Raw genomic sequence first — 18,760 nt, 5'->3', positions numbered from 1 at the left:
GGTGCGCCGGAGGTCGGGAGATCGAATCCCGCGCGAGTCAAGAGATGAACATTTTTTGTCGATTTTTTTTACTGATTTTTTTTTAAATTTCATCCTTTTGATTTTTTTAATATTACCTTAATAATTTTTTGCAATCAAAAATCAAAATTTTTCAAAATTTCTAGTATTGGAATCGCGAATTGCAAATCAATAGTTATTTTTGGCGAATAACTGGTTGTAATACTCGTTTAAAAAAAACGTAAAAGTTTTTGGTGAATAGCTAGTAACTTTTGATAATTTTTTTTTGGTATATTAAGTACCTAAATAATTTTTTTGCAATCAAAAATCAAAATTTTTCAAAATTTCTAGTATTGGAATCGCGAATTGCAAGTCAATAGTTATTTTTGGCGAATAACTGGTAATTTTTGTTTTAAAAAAACGTAAAGTTTTTGGTAATTGGCCAGTAAATTTTGATAATTTTTTTTTTGGTAAATTAATAGTAATTTTCAGTAAATAAAATAATTAGTTATTTTTGGTGAATTACTTGTAATTTTTGGTAAAAAACGCATAACTTTAGCTGATTACAGGTAACTTTTGATAATTTTTTTGAAATAAATTACTGGTGCTTTTTGGTAATTGTACCGGTAGTTTTTAGTAAATTACCAATGATTTTTGGTAAATTACCAGTATTTTTTGGTAAATTACTCGTAATTCTTGGTTGGTAAATTTCTGGTAATTCTTGGTTGGTCAATTACTAGTAATTCTTCGTTGGTAAATTACTGGTAATTCTTGGTTGGTAATTTACTGGTAATTCTTGGTAAATTAAATTTCTGGTAATTCTTGGTTGGTAAATTGCCAGTATTTTTTGGTAAATTACTCGTAAGTCTTAGTTGGTAAATTTCTGGTAATTCTTCGTTGGTAAATTACTGGTAATTCTTGGTTGGTAATTTACTGGTAATTCTTGGTAAATTACCAGTACCAGCAATTCTTAGTAAATTGGGAATCGAAGCGTGACGTCACAATGACGTCAAAGCACATTTTTACCGTGTTTACACGATCTCATTTGGTCCCAAACAAAAAGTAGTCCCATAAGAAACCATGTAAAAATGGTATGCTTGTCGTTCAAATTTCTCAATGAATAAGACACTTATTGATAAAAAACTTATTTAAAACAAAAATTCAGACCTTCTAACATATCATATTAAAAAACGAACTTTTTTTAACACAAAATTTTAGAAAAAATTGAAATTGAAAAGTAGCAAATTTACATGCAATCTTATGGAACGCTTCCACAGGTTGGGACCAAATGAGATTGTTTACTTACGCACACATAAGTACGTTTACAGCACACAAAGATCCGCTTCGATGCCCAATTACCCGTAATTTTTTGTAAATTACCAATGTGTGCTAGGGAAAAGTCGGTTGATCTTGCGTGCTGCGCAAGATTTTTTTTTTTTTTTTTTTTTTTTTTTTTTTAAATATAATTACAAAAGTCTATCATGTAACTCTAAATAATATCAAAAATATGTAATTTTCTTAGGTTTTAAAACTCAAAATTTCACCAGCAGTTTCATTGGACCTATTTAGACAGTCAGACAGACGACCTTGGGAAGTAATACTGGTGGGTTAATGACCTAAGAGGCCAGATAGGTGGTCAGACAATCTTGAGAGGCTGGATAGGTAGGTCAGTGACCTTAAGAGGTCAGGTGGATGGGTCAATGACCCTAAGAGGTCAGACAGACAGAGAAACGACCTTGAGAATCTATATTGACGAGTCAATGACTTCAAGAGGACAGACAGGTGGACAAACAGGCAGACAGACGACCTTGAGAGGCCAGATAGACAGGTCAATGACCTTAAGCGAGACCAGCCACTATAAAAATAGCTCACACTTTGGGAGAAATTCAAAGATTTCTATCCAGATTTTGTTAAGCACTATTGGGGAATTTTGAGCCCAAACTTGGGTCATGATTTTCTGGATTTTTGGGAAAATGTCATGCGACTTATTCAAATGTCTTTCATTTTTACTCGTAGGACAAAGTCAAAAATTTCCATACAAATTTTTTGAACATTTAAAAAAAATTGAAGCTTTACAAGTCGTTGATTTTTGGCCAAAACTGTGAACTTTCTGTTCATATGACCCATTTTAATGAACAGCATGTCACTTTTTCATGACTACCCGGAAAATGTAGTCAATTTCGGACTTGAAATTCTTCAAAAGTAGGTACTCAAAAAATTGTGATTAATTTTTGATTTTTTTTCCAAAATTCTCTTAGTTTGATGAATTGCAAGACCACTTTTGAATACATAATTTTACAATAGTTTATTTTCACTTGAAATTGAGGGAAAGGCTCGACTTTAAAATTAGACTTCGCTCCCATATCACTATAAAAAATCAGCTGAATTTTTCGGTTTTTAAAAATTCTAACCAACTGAATACACTTTTCGTCGATCAAACTAGGTATAGATCACATTACTCTCTGAAGAAAAAAAAATGTAAAAATGTCAAAAAACCAGCTCATAAGGACATAGTTAAACCTCGTGGAATATTTCCGAATAAAATACACACTAAACTCAATACCTACTTCAGCATCCGTAAAACATTCGCAAACAAACACTACAAATACACTTCACCTACATGTATGTATCTTGCAGCTTTCTCCAAAGTTTCGCAATATAAACCCTAAATTCATCCACGATAAAAATATACGCAACAGCAGACGCAGCAGTAGTACGTTACGTAGGCTACGTTCAAACGGAACACACGTTACGTTCGTATAACGTAGGTACCTACAATTCAAGAATCATCTTGTGAACATGATAAATGGAAGTAATATACAATAATCATATTCCAATAACACGAAAATCTATTCCGTTAGCAAACGAAGTAGCAGAAGAGAAGGAAAGAGACGGGGGGACGAGAGTATACACAGTAAAATTACCCAACTCTCTTAAAGTTAGTATAAGGATAACTTGACTCACGTATCTCATTAGTATAAGTTTACCGTTACCGAGGAAAAGGCCATATTTCGCAATAAATTATCAACTTCGTTTAACGTTGTTAAATTGGTAAAATTTAATGCCCAAGTTACACATACGCAGGAAAAATTTCCAACCACCTTGGACTTTTGCGATTGTCTATTCGCTGCATTATCCGATACACTCCTTTAGCTTTTTGCAGGATGGTCGAGGTACATACTACATATATGAGCGAGTATTCCATAGATTTTATAAATTACCCGGACGCAGAGCTCCAACCATCGCTTCAGTAATATGAATGGTATAAAAAGTTTTTCAAAAACTGACACTTTTATCGGCCAATATCACATTTTCAGTCGTTCGTTGGCGTATATAGGTTTTTCTTACTTTTTTTTTCTCTCTATCTTTCGCAGCAACATTATTTCAAAATACAAAACCGAGGTGATTACATTTGCATTTTCCAATGAATCTCCGTGTTATTTTTATCTCGGTAAGTGTCTTAAGACGTTGCGCAGCAAAAAGGGAGGGATCAGGACGAGGGGACGAGGGAGGGGGGGTATAGGAATGAGAAATTTTCTTCAACCTTTTTTCGGCCTATACAACGTTATTTTATCGTCGAAAAATCGAACTAAACAAACGAAAAAGTTGCGACGAGTAGGAGAAAAAAAAAAGAAAGAAATAATAAATAAAAAACTATAGAATCTTTTATCGTTAAAAGTGAGCCACCACGAATCGAAAATAACATTAAGAGAACTTTCAGACTATTCTGAAAGTAAACTCTCTCTCTTTATACTTTCATTAAGTACTGGCAGAAGTAAAACTTAGTCTTAATGGTATAGAAGATATCGCGGAAGCCGAGATGTACTAATGTAAAAAGAATAGTGCTATTATCGATCCGTTTTCTGTTAAATTGCAAGATGGACTAGTTTCCATTTGTATTCGCATGGCGTGTAGAGTCTTTATGACTTATTATTGGTGTTAGTCTCGAGTAAAACGTATAAATAACTGTTGTTCTTAACCTAAACTGGTATTTATAACGTGAAGGTATGAAATCATGGTTTCGTAAACTCTCACGCACCGAGCAAACTAACCCCCCGACATTTTTTCTCTTTCCTTAAACATCCCCTGTACTATTACACGTACCCCACGTGCACGTTCAAAAGCTCACATCTCGATTTCTACTTACTTTTTTCATCTCATCCTTGTCTTTCTGTTTTCTTATTTCTCTCACTCACTCGGTATCACCGATGTCAAATGTAACAGTAAGTATGGAGAAACTCACGCGCTGATGGAGGAGAAAAGTTGTGTGCACGTTTTATACGTTTCGATGCCTGCTCGACGCTTCATGGTGTCTACAATAGTATTTCCTACTATACAACGAATCTAAATTAAAGCAGAAAAAGCGCCAAAAGAGAACGAAAAAAAAGCTCCGTTCGACTTCAACACGTTCATTTCAGATCTTGAACACGTCAAAGGCTCGAAATTACACCGATTTTCGTTCGCAAGGGTACAAATAATGAGAAAAAGATAGACTGAAGGTTGACGACGATGAGCCGGCGAAGAAGTGCAAAGCAAAGCGACATCGCAATACTCGACTTATCTAATAAACTGATCGCGCGTACGATGCATTATTCAAACTTCTTCATTAAAAAAAAAGAGAAAAAATGGTGTTAAATTGAAATGTTTCACTTTTCACTTCGTTGTTCTCTTAAACATGCTTTTTTCGTTACATATTATTCTCAATTTAGTTCCCTCTCGTCGTGTATCTTTTTCGGTTTTTTGTTTTGAGTGAAATTTTCTGCGACGTTATTGTCTTATATATTTTTGAAATCTTCTCTGCTCACATTTATTTTCCATTAAATCGAATGGTAAACTACTGAAATATGTACTCGATTTGATAAAATTTTCATTTCGTTTTTTTTTTTCGTTCCTGGCAACCGCTGAAGTAGGTATACAGAAGGCAAAAATACAACATAAAACAAATTTTCTTTCTTGAAAGTCAATTGCTTGAAAAAGGACTAGGTACATATGAAAATAGCTCAACTTTTAATACAGTAAAAATTGAGGGGGGCAGAGGCACTGGAGGGGTGTGAATGAGGGTAGCATAAAATTTGACTCCATATTCGTGTTCGGGGTGTTTGATTCATATGAGAACGACACCAATATTATTACATAGCTCAACTTTTAATATGATAGTAAAAATTGCGGTGGGGCAGAGGCACTGGAGGGGTGTGGTTGAGGGTGGCATAAAATCGGGCGTCATATTCGTGTTTGGGGGGTTCGATTCATGTGGAAACGACACCTCGTTTACGAAAAACAATAACTTACACCAGAATCCATTTTTACCCCCTCTGTCAGTTTTTTCAATTTTTGACCACGACCCAGCAACATTTTTTTTTTGAAAAAAATATATGTTTTTTAGGGGTCAAAAACACACTTAATAATGCTATTCGCATTTTTGTGTCGAATCATGGTCATCGCTAAAACAGGCAAACAAAGCTAAAAAACGCCATTTTGAGGGGAAAATATGGGAGGAGGGAAGTGAAAATTTTTGTGGGAATACCTCTTATAGATGTTCACAACATACCAAAAAATTGAAAAAATCGGTTCACATGGAGCTGAGAAAAAATTTCTATTGTAATTTCAGAAAGGGAGGGTTTCTCAAAAACGGGGGGGGGGTCTGGGGGTCTGAAACTTTCGTGACGGAAGGTGCTCAAGGGTACCAACCTTCCATGCAAATATCAGCCCTGAAGCCCTCGGGGGAAAATTCGTCATACTTATCCAATATCCACCTATAGCCTTTTCAACCTTTCATGAACAATTGTTTTCAAATGATAATGAACTACGTATGTAATGCGAATTCCATAGTTATTTCAAGCCAATCTTCTGGACTCGAATAGCAACCACTTTTGAGTCATTCTGGAGCCTTTGGCAATTTTTCAATTTTCTATAAAAATTTCACATTTCTCTAAAAAGGGCCTAAAATGCGTTTGATGTAGTACCTACTCGTATCTACAACATATTGAAATATGTACACCTTTTTTTCGGTGCATATTTTGGTGTTTAAGCGTGTAGAAATCCTTATCACCTTGTCCTAATAATAACAAACATCTCGTTTTATCGACTATTTATTCAGCATTATTTTCTTACTTATACTTACAAGGGAACCCTCCCACATGATAATCTCCGATTTGAATGAAACTTGGACAGGTGGAAAGAGGACCTCAAAAAACCCCCATCCCTAAATTTTCAGCTGCTGAAGTTGATTTTTCTATTTTTGGCGAGTGTGTGAAGTTTTGTGTATTTTTTATACTTTTTCTCTGTTATGTGTCAAAAAATTCGATTTCTGATGATAATTCCAGATTTGCCCGACGGTAGTACTTATCAATTAGGTATCAGGCAGAGACCCTTTGGCCAAAATTTCAGCTGCTGAAGTTCATGTGGTGGGGAGAAACGGCCATTTTTTGAATTCATTCATAACATGGGAAAAAACAGTAAAAAATCTTGTTTCCTGAACGGATGGCCGGATCCGGCCAATGATGGCATGAGTCGATTTGGTATTCGGCAGAGACTGTTTGACCAAAATTTGAGCCCTTGAAGTTCATTAGAAGAGCTTAATTGACTCATTTTTCAAATTTTTCAATGGCATTTAAAAACCAGCAAGTGGGCAAAAAATTTGATTTCTGATGATAATTCCAGATCCGGCCGGCGGTAGTATTAGTCAATTAGGTATCAAGCATAGACCCTTTGACCAAAATTTCAGCTGCTGAAGTTCATGCGGTGGGGAGAAACGGCCATTTTTCGAATTTACAGAAGAACTTTACCTGTGTACACAAAACTTCAAACGCTCGTCAAAAATCGAAAAATCAACTTCAGCAGCTGAAAATTGGGGGATGGGGGTTTTTTGAGGTCCTCTTTCCACCAGTCCAAGTTTCATTCAAATCGGAGATTATCATGTGGGAGGGTTCCCTTGTTAGGTAGTAAAATACTTTTTATGTATATTTATACTTAAGTAAAACAACTAGATAGAGAATTGGAAATTATTCGAATCATCACCAAAACTTGAAGCGGTTGAAGCAGCGGAACAGTCTACTAAAAAATCCTCCTCCTCCTCCCCCTCCCCCTTCTCTTCCGACTTCGTGTTGAATAGGAGACGAAAAATCAAAGTCGATTTCTTGCGGATCAACACACGCATCAGTTCGAGAAAAAACTAAAATTTTATTCGGTTTGGAACCTTTTGATACGCATTTTATATTTTTAGCACTCAGGTGGCATAATCCTATGGAATAAAGACACCTTTTTGGATACGAATAATTCCCAATCCATAATTCTACTAATTTCGAATCACATTTTGCTTTCTTGATTATCTGTTTGTTATCAAAGAGCTCTTCTAATCCTGTGTTTATTGCTGGCTTCAAATATATACAAATATCGTAAAGATGTTTCTTCATTTCAGAATCAGTGCATAAATTTTCGCTGTAAAAAAAAAAGATCTTCAAAATTAGTTATTTGAACTGGAACGCGTGCTGGCATTCTTTTTTAATTTATGATTTTGGTGTTATTCGTTTAAAATTTGTAATAATACATAAATGCAGTAGTTCGCAGGGTTTTTCAATCGATGTGATAAGATTTTCTTCAACGAATGAAAAACTCATTTCCACAAGTTTTTGTTGAAGTACTCGTACTCGTAAGAATATGCGAAAAAGAAAGTAAACATCACAATATCAAGAAGATAACATTTTCATTTACCAATTCCATTCATCAAAATCAGTCGGTGATACTTTTATTGCATTCGAATGTGATAATGCAATAAAATATGCCACTATTGCAATATGCTGGTATGAATGAGTCATTTTTTCGACATAACAAAGGTATGTACTATTTAAGAAAAAGCACTTGGTTATTCAACTGTAATACATATAGGTGTGCGATACGTTCACAAAATTATCAAAACTAATTCTTACAAAATACCGAGTCTTATAGTCTACCTATTATTCGCGCACAATTGAAGCTGGTAGACTACAGTACATGAAATGCTTTGGGTGAGGTATTTATAGGTAAATTTCACCTGCAAATCCGAGTAATATTTTTGTTCTAATTTAAACAGCACCTAGATTATTCGTCTCTTTATTTTTTGGTTGAAAAAATTGAAATTTCTAGTAAATTGCAACTCGCACATGTTCGTTAGGCGTCTATATATATCTATTAAATTATGATTTTTTTTCGAAATATTTTTTTGCGCATAGTGAGAATAATTATGCCTTAAATTACTCGAATAATTCTTTTCTCGACTTGAAATAACCGAATACCTATCTGATTAATAATAGGTAAAATTTCGTGAAAGTAATCAAGACTGTATTTTTTACTGAATTGTAATTTACACTTGTTCATTTACAAGGAACAGATGTTCTTCGAAAAAATATTGCGTTTCTGATTTGTGTCTAGTAACGTCTCACTTTTCTCGATTTGGCGTTTTATTTAGCTTAAAAATTATCAAAACAAAGTTTTAAAATATGTTAGAAACAGTTCGTGTTTAATCTTTGCAATTTTTTAATGCGTCCTTCGCTTTGTTTGCTGTTATATTATTATTGTACAATTTTTCATCTAAAAATTTTCAGTTAGATATTATTTTGACAACCTGGTTTTGATCTGTATTAGGTGTATTCAGTGAATTATGTATTTGATAAATGATTCGACCAAATTAAGTCAGTTGTTTCAATTTTTTTTGTTTTTTTGTTTTTGTTTTACAGCTTCCTATTTAGTGAAAGTTTATCTTAAAGCCTATCATTTCAATCCTATTTCAAAATTTTGAGTTTTTTTGCTTGCTCAATCGTGAGTCGCTTAATTTGTCAAAATTCGACTTGTGAGTGAGAATTTCCTGTTCAAATTTTATGATTTTAACAATCCATTTTGAAATTTTAAAAACCGTTCTCACTTTTTTTTTTTGATAACAATTAACTATGTATTCTTTGCAAGTATTTTCCATTTCAAGTATATTTGCTAGCTTTATGCCAATTTTCAGCGGTTAATTTCCAAGTCATAAAGCTCTGTATATGATAAAAAATATGTATGTATTCCGATGAATTCTTGATGGTCAGACTTTTAAAACTTGAAAAAAAAAATTGATCGATTTCCAAAAGAACTTTGAAAAAATTACGATTGTTAAATAGATAGATAGAGGCGTTGCCAATGATGGGAGGATAAGAATATTTCCCTAGTAGGTCAGGATGAATCTAACTCCCTAAGAGATGTAATATATCACCTTTTAAAACAGTACTTACCCGCTGCTAGCTCAGCTCTTACAACACCAATATGTATAAATTTAAACAGATTTAGTCGAGTTTACCTTGTATTAATTCGAACCGCGCGCGAAATAAGAACACACGATAAACACGAATAGTGTATTATAATTTTGGAATAAAATTACAACACGAAACTTAAGTCTAAAACATATAAAACTCTACGCGTATAACCAATATATATTCCACCGAATAGTGGCGTAAGTAGGATCGCTTTTACCCACCTACGTGTAACTATCAAATTGCCCGCGTTGGGTAGCGAATTTAGGACTTAAGTTTAAACGCGAATACTCTCCCTTAAACACGAACGTTAAGGCAGAGGACCTGGGACTCAAGCACAACTCTTACGTAGGAGTGAGTGGCCTTATTACTTTTCCGCGGTCAGACCTACCAGACGAAGCGCGAATCGACAAGTGAAGATCAATTCCATCTCAACTTGGCTTCTAGCCTCGAGTCGAGAAGGAATTAAGCTTTACGAACTTGTGAGCTTTTCACATCTGCCCTTAATGGAACGATGTGAAAACACCTCTTGGGTGGTTCCCACGTACTTAACACCTTACCTAAGTGCATCGAGTATATGCTTTCATCTACGTAAAGTACTGTAGAATCGAACTATTGATTGGATTCTCCAGTACTTCCTTTAGATGAAAGATTTATAATCCCACTGAGAGAGATACGATGAATATCCCTGTCTAGCCAGTGAAGGCATATTGTCCCCTTACACGATCAATACTCAATATTATATCAGACTTTTAAAAACTTTTGAAAATAGAGAAATTTTTAAAAATTTCTAAAATTTGAAGGAATTTTTAGGTATTAGGTAAATCCGATTTTCCAGAACTTGGAAAAGAATCATTAAACAGCTACCTAACATTAAGTCAAAATTTCGAAAAATGTTTTTCTGACATTTTGTTAGGCCTTCGAAAACTAGGAAAAATCTTTTAGAAATTGTCATAAAGTTTCAAGTAAAAACGCATTCCTTAATGATTTAAAACTTCCATTGAAGAGGAGACTTCACCTGTGTTTTTTCTCGCTTTCAATTTGATAGTATAATTATGGAGATTATTTTCAAAATTTAATCATCTATTTTGAATTTCAGAGAAGTTGAAAAATTTTGAAAATTTGGTAATAAGTATTTTCACTGACGACCTTCACTTATTATTTAGCTAGGTATTCTAAATTTCGAGTCATTTGATTGAAAAATCACCAAAATCGAGCTAATGAAAATCATGTTTTTAGGTTAGCTTCTCTGAAGAGTGGTAGGATAAAATAATACTTTACTATTTCATCTGTTTCACAGATGGATCAAAAATACCAAAGAATCATCATTCTAGATATGCATACTTTATAAATGGTGCAATTTCAAATTCCAAGCTCCCAAACTGTTCATCTATTTACTCTGCTAAACTCACTGCTATCCATCATTGCCTCTGTGATATACTCCCCTCTGAACCAGATAACAAACATTTTTTGATCCAGAGTGATTCCTTAAGTTCATTGATTACTATACAAAACCTATTTTCTGATCACCCTACAATTCAAAATATTCCTAAAAAACTATTTGAGCTACAAAATTCCCTCTTTATTATTCAGTTTATGTAATGTTCCCAGCCACATTGGAATCACTGGAAACGAAATTGTTGATACTTATGCAAAATCTGCAACCACTCTTTCCGCCCTTACCATCATCACAGCTAATCACATCAAATCTTTTCTCACTCAAAATATATACATGAATTGGCAAAATTTCTGGTCCCAACAAGCAGACAACAAGCTCTTTCAACATAAAAAATCAGTTCATCCTCGGAAAAACTTCTCCCACTTAAACAGACTAGAAGAAGACGTTATCTCGACAAGACTGAGAATTGGACACACCAAAATCACACGTTACCATCATTACCTAAAAGCCCCTAAGCCCTCATGTCAATTTTGCTCATCTGAACCCATATCTGTTCAACACCTACTATTTCTATTGTCCACAGTTGCACTAAGATGGATTATCTCTTCAAATAGATGAAAACTCTCTCTCCATTCCTGACAACCCCTCTGAAATAGAAAAATTTATTACTCTTGTTTAAAAACACAATCTGACAAATTAAATATAATCTGACGTAGGGTGTAATAATCTAATAATTATGAACACCCCCCCCCCCCAAATACTCGTGGAAAGCTTGCAGAGGGCTGAAAATTTATTTTTTTTAAAATCGATCTGTGTCAATTTGTCCATCTTAATCCTCTGTTAGACTCTTTCAATATTTCTTGACTTTTCGTTACATTGAGAGAGATTCTGATTTTTCTGCCAATTTTAATGGTAGAATAAGCAACACTGTCTGGATTGTAGTCTACTGTTCTATGACTGGGGTAAAATTGAGAATGCCATTGAAAAAACTGAACTCTTTATTGAAAAATGTTCAACACTGATCAATGATAAAAGTACCTAAGTAATATTTTATTAAGGAGAAATTGCACGTTGAGGAGGAAAATTTAATATGCAAAATTGCATTTCTGGCTGAAAAATCGATGTTTTCAGTTTCTGTTGTTCGCTTTTGTCTCCCTCTTTCCTCCTTTATGGAAAATTGGAAGTCGAATTTTATGTTCATTAATGGGTAATTTACATCAACCCAATCAGCTGTGTCTTTCTTTAATTGTTTCAGGTGAGTAAAAATTCCACTTTGAAGAAGTAAAACATGTACCATATCGAGTAAGTCGTTCTATGATTTATAATGGTAATCTCGCGCATTAAAATGAAATGGAAACAAATTATTCGTTGTGTGCAATTTAGTTCGCACTTGTTGATGACATATGAGTAATCGTCGGAAAGATACAAGTAGGTACAATTGGAAATTATATGCCAATAATCGAGGGGTTTTTCCAAACTGAAGTCTGAAATCACTTGTCATACTACATATTAAATTGTTACTCGCGTCGAGAAAATTAAACGCAGTACACGCTGAAAAAAATTAATGAAAATTAAAAAAACAAGTTAAATATACATAATGTAGAATTAAACTATTTACAATGAATGATTAGTCTAAACGGAAAATCTTGTAATTTTATTGATATGAAACATTGTAAGTGACTATTTCCTATTTTAATAATAGAATCAAATATGTACGAAGGCGGTAATGAACTGGAATGAATTGAGTATACGATTACGAATTCGTCTATCCAAACTCTCCGCAGTCTTGTACTCGTATATAGAGGCCCAGTGAATAAAAATTTAGTCAACGTTGAAATTTCGAGATTTTTTTTCCATTTCTTTTACACGTAAAATGTACTCGTATAACATAACATGGATAGATTTCGGTGCCTTTTTCAGCATGCTAATCGTGTCGTTATTAATTGGCGTTTATTTCGCGTATTTCGCTGCCGAAAAACAAAACACAAAGGATGAATATTTAATGGGAGGTAAAACCATGAGTGTTTTTCCAATATCGATGTCTTTAATTGCGAGGTAATGAATGCATTTTTTTAATTGCTCGTTGAACGATTGATAAATGGTAATGTGTTTTTACCCTATAGTTATTTATCGGGTATATCAGTGCTTGGATTTCCCGCCGAATTGTACACGTACGGGACGATGTATTCGTTAGCTGGGCTTGCCTGGGCTTCTGCCTGTATTCCAATGGGAATCATCTACATTCCTGTATTTTTCAAACTGCGGGTCACTTCATCCTACGAAGTATGATGGAAAATTTTGAAATGAAATTTCTATCGCATATTGAATATTGATATATTATTACAAAAATGTGCGTTTATTTCGACAGTATTTGAAATTACGTTATGGCAATTCAGCTAAATTTCTCGGAGCTGTGTTGTTTATCATTAAACAGGTGAATTTTGCCAATATTTGTACATCGTATGTATGCAAAAATGTTGATAATTGAAAAAGTATGATATTTTTTTTTCGTCCTTTGTATGTAGTTGTTGTATATTCCTGTCGTGATGTATGTGCCGGCTCTTGCTTTCAACCAAGGTAATAATTTTGAATGATGAAGTCGTGGGAAGCTACCTCGTTGTTGATAAATCATCGACTTATTTATTTTTTACTTAGTTACCGGGATGAATTTGCATTTGATTACATCGATAGCTTGCGCCATTTGTGTATTCTATACTTGTGTGGTAGGTATATTTTTCAGGGTCGTTGCTGAATGTTCATTTCACCAGCCAGGACGAATATAATTTTAGGAACAAGGTCGGGACGAAATTTACATTCGTCCCTTTCGCGTGGCTCTTCAAAATAGGGCATGTTCTGCGAACTGAATTTGAACGTTGGCGTAAATTTCATTGAGTTGTCTTTTCGACATGGTGACGATGTTTTAGCTTTCAAGTTTCGCAGATAACAAAAAAAATCTTTATTTTTGAAAAATGGGGAAATTTTTCCATTTTTGGCGTGAAATTTTTGAAAAATATAAACATTTCATCCCATAGGCATGAAAAATGAGAAAAATAGCATTTCGTGGTATTCATCTGACTGGTAAATATCCAATATAGGTGCTCTTTCAACACCTCTCCACACTTTCTCTAAACAGGCTCCTCTTTGTATTTTATGCTGATCTAAATTTAATCCTTGAGAGCACTACAACAATATGGTTTTAAATAGTGCACAGTTTAAATTATTGAAAATTCAGCTATAAAATTAAAAAATGCTGCCAAGATGGCGCCTTGGTTGTTTGAACGTAAGCTACGACCCTGATTATTTTCCTCGAAAATTCTATCAGAATAGAGGTAGGTATCCCAATCTACAGACAATTTTTTGAATTTTTCGCTCAAAGCTAAATGGAAAGAATATTGAAAAACAAGTCACCTCTCAAAGTTTTGGGAGCTGAAATGCATTTTTTGAATTTTGGTGAATTTTTCAAAGTGGAATTTGACACAAAAATGCGAAAAAACCAACATTTTGCCAAATTGATTGGAAATGGTTTCGAACAATTCATTGAAATTTTCATGAAATTTTACCCTATTAAGTTGGAAAACTAAAGTTTGCTCCGTTTTTAACATGCTGAATCGATTGGAAGTGGTTTCAGAGCCTCCAGCTCTATTTTGGAAATTCCAGATTTTCAAGAACTGCCATAAAAATCTGCCCTCAAGGTATCTAACAGGTGGTGAAAGACGTGAAAAAGTAGTGAATTTGATCAAACATTCATTAATGTGTTCATTTGTATTGTTTTTTCTTATGAAAAAACCTGTGTACACATTTTATTTTTCGTCCAATTTCAAATTTTTTGAAAATTTTCCTGTGAACAATTTGACTTTGTTAATCAGGTTGTCCATTCCCCTGGAAATCCTGGAAAAGTCAGGGAATTTGAAATAAACATTTTTAAAAGCTCTCGACTCAGTTTTAAGAGAAACTTATGAGAAAAATCATCCCACCTCTCCTCCTCCTTCCCCCCCCCCCCGACATCTTCTTTAAATTAAAGTATGGGGTAAGTACGAGAAAATTGGAAAAAATGATCTGGGAAACCTAGAAAAGTCAGGGAAAACGACTTGCCGAAAATAATGGACACACTGTTAATTTTTGTGTGTGTATTGGGGGGGGGGGAGTAAATCCGTTAGATACCATGGGTCGTATATAAACGCGATAGGTGTTGGTTAGTGACTAACTTGACCGATTATTCTCCAATTTCCAAAATCAATTCTTGCCTGTTCAGATCAATTTATTTTTCAGATTCTAAATTATGAACTCGCTGGAGAAATGTATGGTTCCGAAACGTCAGGGATCGATTTTGGAAAAACGATGTGTAGTCGGTCAAGTGGGTCACTGACAAGCACCAATCGCGTTTTTTACATGCAGATTAATTATTTTTCAAAATTAAGAAAAATATGTGTTTTTTAAATCAAAATTTCCAAGAAGTTTTTTATTCTCCAAAATTACATGAAAAATTTACAAAGCACGGTTTTTTGCCACAACTGCAAAAAAACACCGTTTCTTTGGTCAATAAATCCAGAAAGAAGGTATTCATTTTTTCTCAACAGAAAATCAGCATTTAGACTTCTATTCATTAAATTTCCCAAAAATGTTTACTTTTTTTCTTTTTCATCAAAATATTGGGGAAAATTTCTCTCTTTTGTAGATATGTAGTTTAAGTAGGTGAATTTCTTGTAAAATTTTCAGAAAATACCAATTTTTCTAAACTAAAATTGTCAGACAAAAACTTCACTTTTAGTAAAAAATTTCCAAGAAATCTTTTTTTTTTTTTTGGGTGTTTATAATTACAAGATTATTACACCCGTAAGGGGGGGGGGGTTAGATTTGGTTTGTGAGGTTGATGTTTTTTATTAGCGAGATGAATTTTTGCTTACAAAAAGAAGTACTTTTAACTAGTTTTTTTTATCAAATTACCAAAAAACCCTACTTTTTTCACAAATTGCAAAACATTTTACTTTTTTTTTTGTTAAGATTGCAAAAAATGCCTATTTTTCTCAAAATTGCCAAAAGGTTGTGGTTTTTTTCTGCTTAAGTTGCATATTATATCCCCTTATTTGGGCAAAATTATTTGGATAGCTTTTATGGATTTTTTTTTAAAATCTGGAATTTTTAAAATATGTCTTTAGGCTCCAGAATGGTTTAAAACCACTGGGGGGGGGCGGGTGTTTGTAATTGCGTATTGGAGTGTACTCGTGTATTGTAAATTTTAGCTTTTTAACTTCAGTGTGTAAAATTTTGTGAAAATTGCAATTTTCAAAAATCTACTGGAAGCTTTAGAGCTGCTCAAAATGGTTCGAAACCATTTTTAATCAAGTTGGAGGATCGAGTATTAGGTACATACCAAATTTCAGCTTTCTAGGTGGATTGCATGAAATTTTTAATTTTCTCCTCATTTTTTGTCCAAAACTGATTTTCAAAAATTGAATTCATCAAAAATTAAAAAATGCATTTCAGTACTTGAAATTTTGACTGGTGACGTAGTTTTGCTTTCTCTTTCGATTTAACTGTGTCTGATTCATAATTTTTCTGCTGATTGGGATACCTCCTTCTCAGTTTATATTAACAGAAAAGGAATTTATTTTAGGGCGGCATCAAAGCAGTCGTATGGACGGACACTTTTCAAATCTTCATTATGTTATTGGGCATGATTGTGGTTCTCCTCATTGGAATGTATAATTTACCTGGTTTTAGCATGATTTTCGAAAAAGCTGCTGAAAGTGGTAGATTGGAATTCTTCAAGTAAGCAATTAAGTATCGAATTGAAACTTACAATACTCAGTTTTTCAATAATTAAAAATGACAGTAGTAATAATTGTGTAATTACAGTTCAAGTTTTGATTTACGCGAAAGACTTACCGTTTGGAATATTCTAATCGGTGATTTTTTGCTGGCAGTGGAAAATTGCTCCGTTAGTCAAACCATCGTACAAAGATGTCTATGTTTGCCTAACTTACGTCAAGCTAGGAAGTAAGATTGTTTTATTTAGCTGGCATGCGAATCAGTGGTGAGCCCTGATAATGATTTTTTTTTTAGAGCTTTGGGAATATTCGCTATAGGACAAATATTTATTGTGATGTTGTGTTGTATGACCGGATTGGTTGTTTATGCGACGTTTTATGACTGCGATCCAGTTACTACTAAAGTAAGATTGGTATTATAATGACTACCTATTTGACCAATTGATAAAATTTCACATTTCATAGTCGTAACTATTGATCTTTCCTCCTTCAGGTGATTCAAAAACCGGATCAGATTCTTCCTCTGTTTGTATCGAAAATAGCTCCTGAAAAAATTCCTGGACTGGCTGGTATATTTTTATCGGGTGTATTCAGTGCTTCCCTGAGGTACGTTGTCCCTCCCTCCCCCCCTTCCCATTTGAATTTAAAATATGGATTAATCTACTATTTTTAAGACTGATCTTCTAATTTTCTTCATGATATAGTACCATGTCAACTGGTTTAAATTCGATGGCTGGTGTCGCATACGAGGACATAATAAAACCATTTTATAAAAAAGAATTATCAGAAGCTGCAGTGAGCAATATAATGAAAGCTATTGTGGTCCTACTCGGAACAATATGCGTGATTTTGGTATTCATGATTGAAAAAATGGGCACACTATTCGAAGTATGTAATGCATTTTTAGTACAATATTATTTTGCTCATCTAAGACTTGTTCAATCGAATCGTTGATTTTATAGGTAGGAATTAGCCTAGCTGGTATTACGAGTGGAGCCACACTAGGCATGTTTACATTAGGAATGTTTCTACCCTGGGTTAATGAAAAAGTAAGCTCTTGTTTGATGGTAATTTTTTTTTGATTTTTTTTCATATACGTTTGTGGCATTTACAGGGAGCATTATGTGGTGGAATATGTAGTTTATTTATCATGGCTTGGATAACGGTCAGTTCTCAAATTCAAATTAATCTCGGTAACATCGTCTACGCCAAAAAACCAGTCTCGATTGTGGGATGTTCGCACAGCGAATTGAATAAAACAATTGATATCATAGTGAAGTATGTGCATGTAGAAATTTTCAATTTACCAAGTTCGAAATTCGAATCGCAAATGCAATTTATCAAAATATTATTTTTCCCTTTTTGTCAACAGTAAGCCTGGAGTGAACCCCGGAGTGTTTTATTGGTACGCAGTATCGTACTATTGGTACACGGTTATTGGGATCATTATTACGAGTGTCGTCGGAGTAATTGCTAGTTACTTTTTTGGATTTAATGACCCGAAAAGTATCGATAAAGATTTATTAACGCCCTTGGTCCATCGATTTTATCCACAGTCTAAGAAAATGGTACATATGCACATTCATTTGTGGCTTTTTGACCTTTGATGTGTTTACAATATTATGTTTTTAATTCGGATGAAATAATTTTAGGAAATGTCTGAAATTAAGGTAAAAGATAACGTGTCGAAGAAGAAGCTGACAGCAGATCAAATCAAACATTCGTCGATTGATTAATACGTTGCTACAATTTTGGTTCAAGAATGCACTTTTATGTTCGGTAATATTTTTCCTTGTACGATTTTGAAGGAATTAAAAACAAAGGAAAGGTACAAATTTGAATGTAGACAGCTCCAGAACCATCTTCCTCGCAGTAGTGATTTGGTTATAAGTATTTGTACTTAACATAAGTATAAATTCTGTTGTTGTGTTGAACTAATTTCATTAAAAATGTTCTTAGATTTAAAAAAAAAACTATTTTAATGATGAAGAAATCAATATTAATTTTTGAATCTTTTTTAAAAAGGCTCAGTATGGCCAAAAAATTGTGAACATTTTAGCATCTAACTGAAAATTAAGTGACGACATAATCCTCCCAAGTTGAAAAAAAATCAGAAAAATGCAACAAAATTTGTTTGAAATTCTCAATTTATGCATCAAAATTCTTCCAAAATAGCCTTCTTTCAAAAAAGAAAGTAGGTACACCTGGTTTATCTAACAGTTTCAGCCTTCTCTATAAAACTCAGCTCCCAAAATTTAAAAAAAAATGAATAGTTAAATTAAAGAGGAGTTGATGAAATATTCTAAAAATAATGAATTTTTGTATTGAAATTCTTT

At 33.6% G+C, this 18,760-nt stretch overlaps 1 protein-coding gene across 1 annotated transcript; it reads left to right on the top strand.

The window, feature by feature from the left end:
• The first annotated feature begins 12,418 nt into the window (after positions 1 to 12,418).
• Positions 12,419 to 18,389, top strand: LOC135844488 (sodium-coupled monocarboxylate transporter 1-like). Its single transcript, XM_065362701.1, has 14 exons — positions 12,419 to 12,711; positions 12,780 to 12,939; positions 13,025 to 13,090; positions 13,182 to 13,233; positions 13,312 to 13,379; positions 16,271 to 16,425; positions 16,513 to 16,653; positions 16,720 to 16,828; positions 16,918 to 17,030; positions 17,129 to 17,312; positions 17,387 to 17,473; positions 17,539 to 17,702; positions 17,797 to 17,992; positions 18,077 to 18,389. The coding sequence occupies exons 1-14, from the start codon at positions 12,530 to 12,532 to the stop codon at positions 18,158 to 18,160; spliced, it is 1,761 nt and encodes a 586-aa protein (XP_065218773.1). The 5' UTR covers positions 12,419 to 12,529; the 3' UTR covers positions 18,161 to 18,389.
• Positions 18,390 to 18,760: the final 371 nt, after the last annotated feature.

The sequence above is a fragment of the Planococcus citri genome, chromosome 4 (genome assembly GCF_950023065.1).
Source record: "Planococcus citri chromosome 4, ihPlaCitr1.1, whole genome shotgun sequence".
Lineage (NCBI taxonomy): Eukaryota > Metazoa > Arthropoda > Insecta > Hemiptera > Pseudococcidae > Planococcus > Planococcus citri.
The sequence above is the reverse complement of the archived record's forward strand: the minus strand, read 5'-3'. Positions and strand labels throughout refer to the sequence as shown.

Excerpts from the sequence above, each read along its gene's own strand:
- LOC135844488 (XM_065362701.1), top strand. The coding sequence starts at position 12,530 with ATGTACTCGTATAACATAACATGGATAGATTTCGGTGCCTTTTTCAGC. Across the intron at positions 12,712-12,779 it reads TCGATGTCTTTAATTGCGAG|TTATTTATCGGGTATATCAG; the intron begins GTAATGAATGCA and ends TTTACCCTATAG. Across the intron at positions 17,703-17,796 it reads ACAATTGATATCATAGTGAA|TAAGCCTGGAGTGAACCCCG; the intron begins GTATGTGCATGT and ends TTTTGTCAACAG.